Genomic DNA, 16,941 nt, shown 5'->3' with positions numbered 1-16,941 from the left:
TTATCGCCGGGGTCACCCCCGCGAAAATTACAATAAAGGTATAACCTCCTCGCGCTGAATACGATTGTATTGTAACCGACACAACCGGGCCGCGTATAAGTGTATCCGTGTATTTCGCACGCAGACGTATGTGTAGACGTATACACTTACAGCTTTTGAAATATTTCCAAAGTTCGAAGTGGCATTCCAACATGGCAGTCAATTATGGGCGTTGAATGCGCACTTCGGTCCGTTTGATCTTTGATTTGGTTCGCTGAATCTATTGTGAACTGTATCTACCCACCTTCTTTGTCCCCGTTCGATCTCCCCACCTTTTCCGTCCTCCCGCGCCAACTTCAGATCCCTCTTCGCCCTGCGAGGATTCCCGTATTATAATCTCCTCCTTTGCCAACTTAATTCCAGTCATTTATCCACGATAAATGATACGCGTGATATACATTGATGCGTCATACATATGTACAGGCTTGGAATTGGATTAACGATTTTTTTTCAAATTCTGCACCGTGACGTCAAGTCGTGTTCTTATTTCGAATTTGGGACAATGTTCGTGGAGTTTGCCCGCGGTCAGGTGCCTATGAAATTTTTTCATGGCTTGGGAATTTCCCTGATGCAATGTGGATTTTATTGTTATAGGCAGAAACCTTCGCACACCGGAAGCAGAATTTTCAGGACACTTTATTATAGTCTTTCGAAAACCGGACGGAAGCTTAACTCGAAAGGCAGTCAGCTTATCTGCTTATATACTTACGCATCATTCCAGTATATCATCCCATAATAGAGTTGATTTAATATTATCCGGTGTAATTTTCAAAGCAGTGAATATTTCAATTGTCTTAGAATATGCAGTTGTAGGATGTAAGAAATGCGGATTAATCTACGATCCTGACTAACGGTAATAACCTAAGCGATGTTTCTCAGCCGCCTACGTGACACGGGTCGCTTGGACGAGCAAATTTTGAAGAATGAATTCTCAGTTATTTGGAATTAATCGAAGGTCAAGTAAGGCTCCAGTAAGTCTAGCCATCATCTTGTTTGGCATAAAATGACAGTTCACTGCGAACGACCGACAGAAATAATCTTAGAGCTCAAACTAAATTCCAAGTGAGTCTACCAGCGGCCATCTTGTCTCAGCATTACGAGCGTTTGAATTCACCGATAAAATATCGTAAAAACCATGTTTTCTACCTCACGTTGACGATTTTCGGTAGGGGGTAACTCTTGAGTAGTAACGTTGCAAAAAAAAAAAAAAAGAAGAAACTGCTGAAATTTGAGCCTCTCCTTTTAAAATTCAGACAATGATTTTTCGTTAACCGTTGAACCGACTGAGCTCAAACTTTGAGGCTACTTTAAGACTGATCTTATCTTGAAAGTGACCCAGAAACGTAAAAATCCGACCACGGAATTCCGATATAGAGCCAAAGAAACTTTCAAGAAGAATATCAAGTAACACTACTAAATTCTAAGACAAAAGTTTGCACTTAATTTATTAAATTCTTCGTGAATTTGAAATTTAATAACCTCACTTTTGGAAAACAATTACATAGTTAAATTGTTCTTATCGCTAACATAGCCATGGAGACTAGAGCAAAGGAGTCCAAATTTCTTACCTTTGATACGGCATCGAAAATTCGTACAACAAGGCTGGCTGACGCCGAATGGCGCTGATATCGCAAAGATCCAACGAGTGGTGATGAGACTAGACAGACACAGATATACATATTCATATGATTATGCATCTATTTCACAGACAAAAGGCTTCAACGTCACCATAATCATCACAGTTTTCATTAGAATGCAATTTCTGGCATGTTGGAATTATATATAAGACTGCGGCATAAGGTCGTATGGTAATTTATCGAAGCTTGTCTTCTTTTTTATAAATATTTTTAATACACAGCCAGCTCCGCTAAAAATTTTTAATAATTTTGTGTGGTTATGACAGCGTATTACATCCGTCAAAAAATACTCAGCCTAGATTGCTGAATATCATTATTCCCAGAGGTCGTCTACGTCGTTTACAACAATAAATCAAAATTATACACTGGATGCAATTATGCATTAATACCACTTTCTAAGAAATAACTGTGGTAAGAGTAATAGGATTAACAGAAATAAATCCCTGCCAATACCTAATATATGCAACCTAACCGTTGCGGTGAGGCGAAAAATTATAAGTATATCGCAATAAAGGTTTTCAATTTGCTGGCTGGAGAAGGGAGAGAAATTTAAGGTATTCAAATGTATAAAATTGCGTACTATTAAGCAGAGAATAAAAGAATAGATTAAAAAATATTATACGACACGCGGAAGGGCAGTTAGTGGTAAAAACGTAAGTTTGTTAGAAAAGAATGTACGAATAAATTGAAATGTCATGTAGTTGTTTTTTGTTTTCTCGAAAAGACGAACGGTTAAATGAAATTATTACGAATAATTTTCTTTTCAATTTAGTTTTCGTTTCATTTTTATAGAATATAATTTCATTTTGGTTACGATCGATGTTTACGTATATATATATAGTCAATTCTTGCCAACGTTACAACGACAGCGCTGCTTTCGATATAATCTGTAACCAGTAAGCTTAAAATTTTTTACGACGAATTTTTCGTATGCTTTCCAACAGAGATTGGACTCCTTTACTTTATAAGTCTCAATGAACATGGCACATAATAGATACTGAATAAAGAATACTTGCAGTTAGTCAATATCTATTGCTTCTCAGATATATAATCTGTCCAACGTTATTCGGCACAGCGGTTTATTCGCAAAGGGGAACAATTTATGTTCAACACGATGCGTCGATCATGTGTGTTTTATGCAAAAAAACGCATGCGCAGCTCACTCTACGTTTGGCGAGAATTTTCCACTCCAAAAATTTCAAGAGCGCGTTTCAGTGCTTAGAGATCCGTGACGCAGATATTTTATTTGCCCCTTCGACGGAGATCCAATTTTTTCTACTTGTGTTATCTTGCGCTTCGAATTTTCTTCTAACCAGACCGTACCGATTGAACGCAAAGTTTAGCTGTAAATCCTGGTAAACGTGATCTTCTTAATTTTTGTTCGTGGGTTTGCGATCTGCGTTACAAGGGTGGGAATTTAAATAAGAAGGACAATCCGTGGGCAGGTAGGACTAAGCAGCGGAACTGGCAATCCCTTCAGGACAGGCGTTGTCTTAGAATAAGTACCTTTACCGGATAATCGTAGACGCATTAACGATTTTGCTCAACTATCCGGACGCTGGACGTTGGGGGAAAGCTGCTGGCGCATAGTTCTTAAGACGTTCCACTTTTCCGTAATTATTACCTGGCAACCGAAATTCTCACTGCAGTAAAGCTCTTGTTCCTGGAACCAGGAAATCTGCAAGGCGCTGTTCCAACCACTTGCTTGTATATTTGTATTTCATTTTTACAATTTACATTCACTTTTAACGATACAGTGATTCGGTATTGTAAGGTATTATTTTTTACGGAACAAGAAACGTGTTATTATAATAAAACAGACAACTATCAATAAACAGATTCATCGTGCAAATTGTGAGATTGACGGTGACAGATTTTTTAACGAATTTAACAATATCGTTCAACACAACTGGTGTTTCGATATTCGCATTCCATTACAATTTTCTACAGAAAATATAACGAAATGAAATTTTTTTCAGGGTATAATAAATATCGAATCGTTTTTCTTTCTATTGAATTGTTCCTCGTTGCGGGCAAGAGAATCGTTTGAAGTTTATTAAAAAAGAAATTTCAAACGCCTTCTCCCCCAAATTTTGTGGGTAAATCAAATCCGATGACGATCGTTTTTTGCTTCGCTTCTTTCTCTTCCTTTGTCCTACATTTGCAGTTCTGGTTTTGAAAGGGTGAGAAAATGTTGAAAAACTGATATTTCAACGATTCTCTCTAAATTACCTTATAATAAAAACTGCGCATGACGGAGTGAATATTCCCACTGAGAAAAATTTCGTTTGTTACAGTAACTAGAAAAATTCAGCAAAACAGGTATCGTTTAAAAAAAGTGTTTGAATATTGTTGGAATTACGAAAAACGAGGTACGCCTAACCATTTTGCGCTATCGTCGATCCTTTTTTGGCAATTGCAATGCAAAATCAGCTTCTTCGGTTTACTCTACTTTTTCAGTTAAGCGAGGCTTTGACGTCAATTTATTCTTGCACAAGCATTAAATTTTGAAAAAAATTAAATTAGTTAAGGACTGAGCTCTCTCATCGGCAATCTTTAAAAACGAACTTTACCACTTGAAACGTGAATAAAATCACTCAAAGTTTCTAGAGTGAATTCTCACTCTCGGGCATCAAGAGACTTTGATCCGTGGTGTCTGATTGACAATGAGAGATTAATTAAAAAAAAAAAAAAAAAATATCAAAAATTCTACGCGCATGGATTTTTCGAGTGGTTTGAATATCGCGGATGAAATTTCGGACGGATAGAAAATTGTCGGGTCCGTTCCCCCGAGATGCACGGCTATCTTTGCCTCCACCAAGCGGGGCAAGGTACACTCCGCCCATATTTAACCTGGCTTATATTCAACCCCGAGTAAAATGGGTGGTGAACGGGGTGGGGGAACTACGTGAAAATCCCACAGCCGGATTGGCTGGTTTCGCGATATGGCGGCGTCAGGGTTTCCAGGGTGGGGCGACAGGGCGCGATATTAGGGGATGATTTAACGGTTAGAATTTTAGTTCACGTTGCGACGTCGCTCCGTGGAGTTGACGAGGGTGAATCAGTCGCTCCTCGGAATCCCGAAAGAGATTGTGAAACTAACAGTTTAAAAAAAACAAAAACAAAACAAATTAAATTCCACAAAAAGTTTGCTCAAAGTTTTCGTTTTTAACTTTGGCGAGTATCGCTAGCGTGTTTTATCGTACGAACGATTGGATGTAAAATTATAAAACATATACCTGGGAACTTAAAAAAAAAAAAAAACAAATTTCCACCAAACCGAGTTACGGGAGAAAGTTTCGAACAGTGACTTTATATACAAATATTACACACGCAAACACTTTTTGTGCATCTGAAATATAGTCGTAAACTCGTCATGGCTCAGACGTATAATCATCAGAAGAGGAACAATGTGTACAGCATCGATCAAATTCTGGGCCATGCGAAAGAAGAAGGTAAGACTGTTACAAAGGTATACATATTTAAGTATAATTGTAACGTTAGATCTTAGGATCAATTGATTTTTTCATTTTCATGCGAAAGGAAGCAAATTTTGGCAAAAATTAAGTAAGCAAACGGAATCTAAACGATTCGAAAAATTTCGAATTTTTTTTTTCGTTTCTTCTGCCGTTGTTGTTGTTTTTTTTGTTCTCTACACCTTCTCACGCACGAGGTTAGATGAGATTTTGAATTTTCTCAAACGGAAAACGTAGACGTATATTTGGACGAAATTTCGTGCGTGCGCAGGTTGAGGATTAGCGACCCACTTTGCTTCTGACCCGTCATTAGGGAAATTTCTAAGTGAATAAAGGGGGCCCGGTGGTTACCTTAAGGACGTTTGGAAAATGAGCTGTCGAAATTTGAAAGTTAAAAGAATAATAAATATATCCTCTTTCACGCTTAGCCTAATAGTTTTCGGTGACTGTCGGTACATCCGTGGGTATAGGAGCTGTGCATAATCCGGAAATAGGAAGCTAGGAGAACAGTAAGCCGCCTGCGTGTTGTTATGGGTATGGTTATGGGTAATTATGAGGAACGTTGGAAATACCCAGACCCCCCCCGTGGCGGGCTATCTTTCATTCATTATTTTCATATCCGGCACCGTATACTGGTCCGATGTAGGTATAATGGGATATGCGAGAAATGCTAAACTCGATCGGGTGTAACTGTTCTTAACGCTGTCGTCATTACTCCATGACTATATGTACTATTGGTTCTAATTGGAAATTAATTATTTCGGTAATTACGCTAACGTACCTAGTTATGCCCGTAACGTATAGGTGTACAGAATCACGAGTCATTACACTTTCTCATTCGATATACTTATCGTTCCATTTTCTTTATTGTTGCCATGGGACGTGGATATTTTCGATTTGCAAAAATCGGTCCCGTAACGGAGTTATAAGCGTCGAGTCGTTTATTATGAAAAAATTTTTTTAACACTCGTGTCGTTCTCACTGGGAGGACGGATCGAGCGGATCGTCTTTATCGAAAGTCGAAGGAAGTTGGAAAAAAGAAATGTTTAAAAAATTGTCCACTAATGTTATTTGGGCCGATGAAACTACGCTAAATGATACGACATTTTTATTATGATACGGATATTAATGTGAGCAAATTCGAATAATTAAAGTCAAGATATCAATAATTTGAGAAAATGTTTTATCGTTAGAACGTGTGATATAATTTAACTCGGCTGGTTTTTATCCGATTATAATGTTTTTTGGATTGTTTCGCTCGCTGATCAAATATCCACGAATCCTGAAATACATTCGATAAGTCTTTCGATACAGTACATTTATAACGTTGGTATGTAATTATTAACAAACAGTTATACAAATTCATTTCTACCCACTCCAGAGATGACTATCTTTGCTTTCTAGAATGAATAAATTGACCCAAAAACATCAGAATCGGTGTAAAAACACGAGACTTCAATAATATTCAGCGTCTTAATTGAGAAATCCTTTTATCGAATTTACGTTATCGAATTTTTTCAGATTCACTTCCATCGCAACGACCGAAACGTTGTCTCATTATCGTTCGTTGTCGTAATGCTCAAACAACATTTCCAAAGGCTTTTTTCGCTCTTCCAAATTTTTCATTCGAGCCAACTTACCCTCAAATTTTTTTCTCGCCTATCACACATGCATAGAAAAACACCTGTGAACACGCCAGTCAGACACATACAAGAGTTGGCTTTGGGTCGAAGTATACGCTCGTATAAGATTTAATAAAAGGCAATAGAGGGGTGATGGCGGCATGCTGCCGGGGTTGAAGAGGAGGAGAGGGTTGGCATCAAGTGGATCTCTCTCTCTCTCTCTCTCTCTCTCTTTTTCTCCCCATTATAAGCGCGGACATAAAAACATTAAAATCTCTCTATTCACCCCGGATTAGCCCGTACATCTCCCCGCTCTCTCCTCTGCAATACCCGCTCTTCACACACGTGCGCTTCTCTGAATTCATGCCCAATAAAATGACGTCGGTCATATCATCCGGGTGTATAGATTGCCAGACATGTCGTGCGCGACTGGTTTATGGAGTGCGCCGATCTCTTTTCCTAGAGTATACTTTTGGCCTTAAATGTTTTCGACAAATTTTCCTCCCTCGGTGAATCGATGTCACGTTAACGTCACGTTTAATCTTTCAATTGAAGAATAGGCGAGGCTTGGTCAAATTAAAATCCACGATCCCATACAAGAGTTGCAGATTATTGCAGATTAATATCGGCCAAGCCGCCGTACCGTCCGACTCTATTTTTCTGTTTCTCATTTTACCGTGGAAGTAGGTATTACGACAGAGATGATCGAGGCAGAAGGTACACACATCCTACCAATAAAAAGTGGCTCAACGTTTAGTGGGTGGATGATCGAGGTCTCTCCTCACTCTTGCGAGATGTATGTTTTCTGCATGCGTAAACGGGATTTGCGTGGACGAAATTAGGCTGCACACGGACAGCACGGAGATGGATTTACGCACTTACACATGTGGACGGTGATTTCGAGGGTGGCTGTACCTGCTTAAATTTAACAGTAAGCCGCTCGCACTCGCAGGGAACTAAATACAACGTAAAAACGGTAGCCGCTGGGCGCTGGAACTGAAGAGTTAAGAGGGCGAGGCTCTGTGTGCAAGGGAGGATTTTGTGCGCTCGAAACCGCCGCCCCTTTCCTGCCTTTTCGTCCCTTCGGCTTTGCCGCTTCATATCGGGTCCACTGCCGTGTTTGCTAATCGCTAACAACAACGACACGATCGAGTATTACCCAGGAAGCATGATTGATGCAGCGTAGTTGGGTTTTCGTTTTGCCCTGTTTTTTATTCTCCATGTTTTTGCGATTTTCGTTTTTTGTTTCAAGTCAAGTTGCTGCACCGGCAATGAATTACCTGGGGATTAAATATATCGCTAAATCCTTCGACCCTGCGTACGCGTCGATGTTCGAAATGAAAAATTCGCCCATCCAAAGGGAGGGAAAAAAACGAATATTATAGTCAAACAAATGCCGATCTAATACCCCGGTGTAAAAGCTCCCGGATTACATGTACCGTATGATATTGATAAAATTCCCTGCAATGCGTCTCTTTAATATACAGAGTGATTGTCTAACGGCCGAATGGTCCGTCGTTTGCAAAAATCTAACGCGTATGCGCTGAAATTCGAAACGAGCTATTTGCCAGGGTGACCAACCGGCGCTGAACGTAACCTAGAAAATTTGCATAGCTGTCGCTGGCAGTTATGCTCAGCACCGACTGCTGTAAAAGTTTTTGGGGTAAAAACTGCAGGAGAAGAGGAACACTTTCAAGTTTTTGGCAAAAAATACCAACGTGATCTGGATTTTTTACTACAAATGTGCGAGATTTTAGTCTGCGCACAGTGGTTTTCAATGTTTCTAGAATAAATTCCACATTTCACGAAGTATATTTTACCAAAAAATCTGACGCGCTCCTCTTTTTCTGCAGTTTTTAGTAAAATCTGCTCTTTTATTTCCTCCCTGATGACTGGAACTTGTGACGGTTGGTCGCCCTGGAAAACAACTGCTTTCAAATTTGAGCGCATGCGCATTACATTGTAGCAGACAACGGGCCGTTCGGCCGTTGCATAATCAGGGATGGTTCCGAAAGTTTTGTTCAAATATTCTTGTCTTGCGGATTAACTCGAATATCGCTGTTTTATTTCAACCAATATCGTGTCACGAAGTCACGCAAAAGTGAAACTCTTTTTTTCACAGACCTTGGTGTAGAACACGCGACGCCATCGGATCAGGACGGTGAAAACTGCGAAACGGAGTTGGGTCATCTGAGTGATCACCAGATGAACGAAAGCATCAACGACCCACTTGACATGGGGGAAACCGACCGGCCGAGGAAAGTCCGGCGGTCCAGAACCACCTTCACAACCTACCAGTTACACCAGCTCGAAAGGGCGTTTGAGAAAACTCAGTATCCCGACGTTTTTACCAGAGAAGAACTAGCCATGAGGCTGGATCTTTCGGAGGCCAGAGTTCAAGTAACTATAATTAAAACGATATTACGTTTGGTTTGATTTTGGAACTTCAGCAGGGGACGCATTTTTGCAGAGCTCAATTTACTCGCGAACTTATGAAGCTGACCAAAGATATGTTTCCACTAGTGTGAATGTCGATCTCGAACACGATAAAAGATAGTTTATAGATTCTGCTTTCATGTAGTTGGACTATTACAGTGAAAATCCTATTCCGCTGTATAAATATGACCTACAAATTGCATCTGTAATACTCGTTAGAAGCTTCAGCCGGATAATGAAAGTGGTAGAAAGTTTCAAACGAGAAACCCATTATGAAGTAGAACAATTTCATTATATACCTACCTTATTCTTATACGTATGTACACTTGGGGACAATGAATCTGAGAGGGTTAATTTTTTACACTAGACAGTTAAGTTGGCAACACAGAGAAACCTACAGCACCATAGTCTGCCGAGCGCGAAACAAACTCAATCTCAGTAAACGTAACATAACCCATGACCGTCGAATCCAACCTTGGAATAATGACTTGTTAGATTGACACGTATTTTAAGGTTAGATTCGACGCTCATGGGTTATGTTACGTTTATCGAGATTGAGTTTGTTTCGCGCTCGGCCGACTGTGGCGCCGTAGGTTTTTCTGTGTTGCCAACCTAACTGTCTAGTGCAAAAAATTAATCGTTTCAGATTCATTGTCCCCAATTGTACAACAGCAAAGGGGGGCTAATATCAGGTAATTTCGCTATTGGATTCTTTCCAGGTACTGAGATTATGTATTTTCCGAACGAGGGTTCGCGGTGTTTTCATGTATTCGCTTCGTCACCTCTTATACAAGCGGGAAATTATAATACGAGAGATATAAAATGCGTCTAGGTATATATAAGGCGCCTTCATACATGGCTGCATACGATGCGTGTACTTGTACGAAGCATTCTATGTAACTCGAAGTGCCCATATATCGAGCAGAAGGCGAGGATCCGTAGGTGCATGCACGCCTCATCGTTAAGTGCCACTCGAATAATTACTACCATTGTTATTCGATGTGAGCGCAATCTCTTGATCCGAGCATATACGGGGCTAAAAGGCAGTTGCACAGCATCATCGACTACGCGTTTAACAGACGAGAGTGAGCAGTTGGAAAAAAAAAGAAAAACCATGTATCAGGGAACGAAGAACGAATTTGAATTTGCGGTTGGGTAAAAATTAATACTTTTTTTTTTTTTTTGTTCTTCAATCTTACCACGCGATAGCTGTGAATTGAGTGTTTAGTGATAAATACTATATTCTTATTTCCTTCACCTGATTTTACAACAGTCTGACGATATTTATCACGATCAACAAAATTATGTCAATATTGAATTGGCTGATGAACAAAAACGAAAAATTGTTACAGCGACTTTGTATAGTGACATCGAACGAATCTATTAGACTTTTTTAAACAATTTTGGATATATTTGAAAATGAAGCATCGATGTTTCAGGCTTGGTCATCTTTAATACTAGTATTTTCAGCTTCCCTGATTTCAAATTTCGCAGTATCAATTCGTGGCAAACTTACTCCTTTAATAAAACTTGTATATTTTATTTAACGCCGTAATTTATCTCCTAGCGAGTTTCGCCCAAATTTCCGACTCTCCAATTTTTTTTTTTTTTATTTTACGTTTTCTATTTTTTCAACGAGACGGCCAATTTTCTCTCTCTCCTGGCCCCCTTTTCTAAATCCAACCCCCGATTAGCGTAACTGGTAGTCGCGTCGGTCGGTTTTCGGTTCCCCGCTAGCTGATCGAACGGCGTGAAACTGCAGCGAAACGGGATCGACGAAGCGACGTGTACGCGAGGGTGAAAGAGAGAAAGAGAGAAGGCGACGGAAAGAAAGAGAGCGCCGCAGCGCGGTGCGGGGGTGGGAAAGAGAGAGAGAGAGAGAGAGAGAGACGTCGGATTCCGATTGGCCCATTGTGGTACAGCGAAGCGACAATGCCGGCAATTGGTTGTCGCTCGACAAAACCGCTAAATGATCCGTCAGCACCCTCGTCCTTCTCCGCGGCCGAGCTTGATGCACCCCCGATGCAACTCGAACGTGCACCACCCCGTTCGTCAGTCACACGTCGATCTTTCCTTCAGTTTCGTTACATTCATTGCTCTTTTATCCCGCGTAGACAAGGTCGATGTATCATTTTTTTTTTTTTTTTTGTGTCTTTTTAAAGCAAATGATTTTTAGTTTTCGATCTATCTCGTCGACTCCTTTTCACTCTCTCTGTTATTGGGGAGTTTTTAATTGTTTTTTTTTTTTTCACTTTACGTGGATCTTGATGTAATATTATGTATGTATATGAACGTGAAAATTTTTATTCTGTCGCGACAACGAGAATTTTGTTGTTTTTTAGTAGGCACATGTATTTATTCATCGAAAATGAATTTAAGATTCTGAAAATCTGATTAATTATTTATTTCACTATTTCTTCTAGTTTAAATTTGTCAAGAGCCACGGGAATTAGAACGGCGAAATTCATAAACGTATGGTATAAAATGTCTTTGTGTAACTTGCGAGAAAACGGAACAGGATTGTTCTCTTTTTGATACAGATTTGTTTTATTAAATTCCAGAATAAGAATAAAATAGAATATCATTTTTAGACGAAATAATTGAAAGAAGAATATTATGTGTAAACGAATTTGCGTAAAGGAAAACAAGAGAAAAGCAGTAAGATACAGTATTGGTACACTCGAGTATATTCAATTTACATTATAATACAGCTGGCTACAAATGTTCTTTCCATCTTTTTCGGAGCAGTTTAATTTCTAATTTGGAGGTATGAAAATGGATTTCCGTTGTAGGGTGAGCGTTATATGCGTGTATACAAGTACAGACGTATATTATAACTTGAGACATCTCGTCGCGGACTTAATTTAACGTAATTTAAAGTTTATTACACCGGGTTGCGGAAAACGCGAAAACGAGCATTAAGACTCTCGCGAAAGCCGTACGCACGGAGCACTTATACACGTCGCCGGCAATTCTGTAAGACAATTATACAATTAGTCGCAATTACGAAACGCGTAATTAAACCCCTGTACCGACATGTCGGACACACACACACACACACACACACACGAATCGCGTCGCTGTAGGATCGCGATAGCGTAAAATTCTGAAAAGATTCTATTTCCTAATTCGTTTCCAGTAAATATATCGTATATCGTATATGCATTATACATCACATGATTAATTTTACACGCTGGATTATAAAATAAATTAAAGTAAAACGAAAATTCATATCGAAATGTTAACAGAGGGATTAATAATGGCAGATGTGTGAGGGAAAAAAATCGAAGCCGAGAATATAATGGGAAGAGTTCGGGGCTTTTTAATTCTTCCCTTGTTTCCGCGCTGCGTTTGCGTATGTGTGCATTTAATTCGACGTCTGCTTACACGCGATTAGTAGGGCGTGTGCATGTATAGTCGGGGGTCCGTCCGCGAGTCTATAGAAAGCGAATCGAATGGGGTCCGGCTGGGTTATATCCACTCGTTTCGGGGTGGGGTGTTCCTCGTGAAATCACGATAATTGTTAACAATTAGCTTAATCAGGCTGGAGAGCTTCGGCTTTTGTTGGCCGCTCAGATACGCCGGCAGGGGTTCTCATGCTGAAACCTGTCCCGAAACGGCTCCTCGTCTCCTCGTGTAGTCGATTTCGTAAAGTAATAGCGAAGAATCCATAGTGGTCTACAGGGCGAGGGTGAAAATATAAAAAGATGAGAAAAATCGAAGGGCCACAGTATCGAACTTTTAAGAAAGCGAAAACTCAATTTATGGAATTATAAAAGTTTGAATGTCGAAGTGTAAAGAAGTAAAAGATTAGAAAGGTTGGAACACAGAATGTCGAACTGTAGAATCGTCAGAATTTCTCTCGATAATACAGAATCGTATACAGACTCTCGATTTTGACATTTCATGTCTTGAACTTTCTATACTTTGCCTTTCTGTATTTTGAGTTTCTATATACTTTCAATTTTTAGCGCTTGGAGTTTCCACATTCTTAAATTCTACGTACAAGATTTTCGCGTCTATGAAACCTCGATATTCTGGTCCTTTTATCGATCAGCAATTTTAGTTTTTTACCCTTACCCAGTGTACAATACGGATTACAAGAGTATACTGCGTAACAAGAAGACCAACAACTTTGGTTGCGAATACGCGAGGCGAAAAGATCATCGCTTCTTTGTTGCACACGAAGTACGAAATTGAGGTTAGGATCGCGTAATGGCAGATTCGTTTGCGAGTGCGCATGCGCACTCGTAGACAAACTCTACGGTCATAGAAATGAGTACTTTACGTACGGAAAACGCGCTTGAAAAAACGCATCAGACGTGCTTGCATAATATAAATACGATGAGTCGAAAATCAACATAGCATGGTGTGGTATGGAAAAGAAGCGAAAAATAAAGACGGCGAAATGAAACTCAATGCACCGTCCGCACCCTTGTATAGTAATTATTTTCATTCTTTGATTCCAGGTATGGTTCCAAAATCGTCGAGCTAAATGGCGGAAGAGAGAGAAAGCGCTGGGACGTGACACGAGTTTTATGCACGTTGACCAAGGAGGTGAGTTTCAACATATAGTTATATTTCGTTCGTTTAGCGTAGATGTAACGCTTTGGAATCTAGGGTGAATTTTGAACCGCGCGGGCACAACATAAAACAATGAAAAATTAACGAATCAATTAATTCCTACGGAACAGCAGAGAAAAGTATTAAACCTAAAGGGAAAAAATGACAAAGAATCAGCCCTTACCTTCAATCAAATAAACAAACTAACGGGTCAATTTGTGTTTGTGAAAAAATACGGTGCGAGTATAATTCGTACGTGTATAATAGATCGTACATACGAATGGTGACACATCGCGGTTCGCTTCTGCCTGCTGCACGGGTTCCACGCGGTCATTAATGCAAAACTTGCAGGAGAGCTTATATTTCCACGCGATATTATTACACATGTACATTGTGTACGCGCCTAGATCCGGTATTTTTGTGTATACGCGCGGGACGTTCGAAGGGTAGATAGAATCGGAAGACAATTATGGTTAATTTTGTTATCGGTAACGACGATCTTTCGGCGCGGGATCTGATTTATCGCAGATAGTCTCTTCGCGTACACCTCGCGATATGTCTCTGACGTCAGTGTGTCGCAATATCATTGGTAAATTATGGTAGTCCACAAGCGTATTAGGGTGAAAAAAAAATTTGATAACAGTCATCCCGACCGTTAAAAACGTTATTATTATTTTTTTTTATTTCCAAGCAATTCAAGTATTTCCGTGTTCAAAATCATTTACGAATGGAAACCGTGAACGAAGCTCGCAAAAAAATTATTCGAATTTCGCGGGCTTAATTCTCATATTCCAGGCATTCGATATAACCGGAACGACGCTTAAAAAGTTCTTGCCATTATTTTGTTCAGTCTGAAGTAACTTGCAACAGCTGAAAATTGCGGTGAACGATTTTACAGTCCGAATAAAATGGCAATCGAACGACTGACGGCCATATTAATTTTCACAATTCTCGCGTCTAAGTAATAATTCACACAGCACAAGTTTCTTTTTCACGTCGTTTTTATTATACGAACTCAGGGTGTAAATATTAACATTCAATTATTTATCGCGATCATTTTTTTTTACCTCTGACAGGAAAGCTCGATTTTATTCTACCGTTAAATCTTATACAGATCACGACGAGAATAAATTCTACAATTCCGTTTCAAAGAGATCATCGTGTCGTGGAAGGGCGGTAGGGGGTGGGGGATTGTGTGTGCGTACAAACACCTATAATACACAGTATTAATGATAATAATAATTATAGGTACACGCCTCGATTCGTGCGTGGTCTCACGGAGGGTGCAGCGATGGTAGCCAGGCACAGTAATTCACACACAGTCCAGAATTTAACGCCAGAGAGTATTCATTAGTCGATTAGTATATATCGCCTGTCAGTGATAACCCGGATTGCAACCAACGCGTGTACATCACACACCAGCAACATCGGGCAGCCTTTGTAATTAGACTCGACGTACAGAAACGTAAAAGGCGCATTTAGTCGATCGATAATCGGGTTATTTAGATCCCGGTTCGATTATTCGTTGCACAGACTTGCGGACGCCCTCGCTCAAGCATCAATGTCTTTCGAATACACGAACTTGACCGTAAAAAAAAAAAAAAGAAAATTGATAAATCTGCGATAGACTGGATCGTTTTCCTTTGTAAACCTCTCTTGAAACGGCAAGTTTTACTGAAAAAACGTCGAAATAAAAGTTGAACTGCTAATTTTCAGGTGTAAACGAGCTCTCGTTGCACGCTCATCTTCTCCAGACTGCGGCAGCGGGACTTCCGGGAGGAGATTCGAGCTCGCCGTCGTCCGGTGGTTTCCCGTGGTTCATACCGCCGGTGTTTCCACCCCCGTGGGCGACGGGGGCACCGAAATTAGCCCCCCTGCACGCGATCTTGTCCCAGTACATCGGGCTGCCGTTGCCGCCGAATTTAGCGTCGCTGGCGGGCGCCGGACTTCCGCTCGGGGGTTCGATGGGCTCGATGAATCACCCGACGATCGCTTCTCAGCTCGGGGGTGGCGCCTCGCACCCCGTAAACCCGAGCCAGCTCCACCACCTGCCCCTAAATCTCGGCGTTCAGAATCTCCCCCAGAACTTGAGCGCCAAGCACGACAGGGACGAGGACTCCACGTCCTCGGACGACGAGGTCAGAAGACAGAGTGCCGAGATCCTGAGAGTCAAGGCTCAGGAGGCGATTCGCAAGACGGACAATTAACTTATAGGAGAATTCGTCGGTAGCCGTTTCGCCACTCGTTTCTTTTCCCGTTCATTCGTTTTTAGAAAAGACATCCGGATGACGTTGTAGCTCGTAGCCAGGATCGAAACTTCTTCGACATTGTTTTCATTCCCCCGGACGATATGTGAACTAAGGATAAAGACGCGTAGTAACGATAAATCTCGATTGAATTATAAGGTAGGGGCGAAAAAGTAAAAGGAGAAAAATTTCGACTACAGAGTATATGAATATAAAATATCATACATCTGTACGTGGATTGAAGCCGATTTCTCGATTATTACGGACGAAGGCTTTCCCACCCGTGCATTGTACCTAATATACATATACAATATAGCATAGAGAGTTTTGTAAAAAAATATATCGTGTACACGTATATACACACGTCGGTATATCATGTATCTATTATCGTGTATTACTTGTGTAAATATGTATTATTGAATAGGTTATGATTAGGATACGATTCAATACTGATCATAATATTAATATTAATAATACCGATAATAATAATCCTACGATATAGAGAAGAGTTGAGCTTTTATTATTCAGCTTCTTACCTTTAACGGCAATCCCATCGTACCTCTTCACTTTCCCTGACTGATATCCTTTCTCTCTAAATCAGGATAATTGATGTGCCTGTGCAATCAACCCGGCACTGTCGGATTCACGTTCAACACAACGATTCGATTGCTAATTAGTTGCTCCGATTCCAATTTTGTTCCGAGATCATTCTACCTATAAACGGACGGTTTTAAGTGTATCCAGATAAATGAAGTGACCACCGTAACTGCAAATAGTAAAAAATAAAACGATTTTGATTTGTGTACGACGTACCGATTGGTTATATACTTTGAATGCTTAAAATACGGTGAGCTTTATCGTGACTTTTTGGTAATTGTATTCGTGACTCAATTATTCCATTGTATTCTTTTATTATTCTATA

The 16,941-nt window shown here is 40.1% G+C and overlaps 1 protein-coding gene across 1 annotated transcript; it reads left to right on the top strand.

Annotated features, from left to right (window-relative positions):
* The first annotated feature begins 4,727 nt into the window (after window positions 1–4,727).
* On the top strand, window positions 4,728–16,527 carry LOC124305294 (aristaless-related homeobox protein-like). The gene is made up of 4 exons (XM_046764548.1): window positions 4,728–5,131; window positions 8,897–9,174; window positions 13,680–13,767; window positions 15,490–16,527. Exons 1-4 carry the CDS (start codon window positions 5,053–5,055, stop codon window positions 15,978–15,980), a joined length of 936 nt encoding a protein of 311 aa, XP_046620504.1. The 5' UTR covers window positions 4,728–5,052; the 3' UTR covers window positions 15,981–16,527.
* The last annotated feature ends 414 nt before the right edge of the window (window positions 16,528–16,941 follow it).

The sequence above is a fragment of the Neodiprion virginianus genome, chromosome 5, assembly GCF_021901495.1.
Source record: "Neodiprion virginianus isolate iyNeoVirg1 chromosome 5, iyNeoVirg1.1, whole genome shotgun sequence".
NCBI classification, from domain to species: Eukaryota; Metazoa; Arthropoda; class Insecta; order Hymenoptera; family Diprionidae; genus Neodiprion; species Neodiprion virginianus.
This window is presented reverse-complemented; position numbering and strand designations above follow the sequence as displayed.

Excerpts from the sequence above, each read along its gene's own strand:
- LOC124305294 (XM_046764548.1), top strand. The coding sequence starts at position 5,053 with ATGGCTCAGACGTATAATCATCAGAAGAGGAACAATGTGTACAGCATC. Across the intron at positions 5,132-8,896 it reads GGGCCATGCGAAAGAAGAAG|ACCTTGGTGTAGAACACGCG; the intron begins GTAAGACTGTTA and ends TTTTTTTCACAG. Across the intron at positions 13,768-15,489 it reads TATGCACGTTGACCAAGGAG|GTGTAAACGAGCTCTCGTTG; the intron begins GTGAGTTTCAAC and ends GCTAATTTTCAG.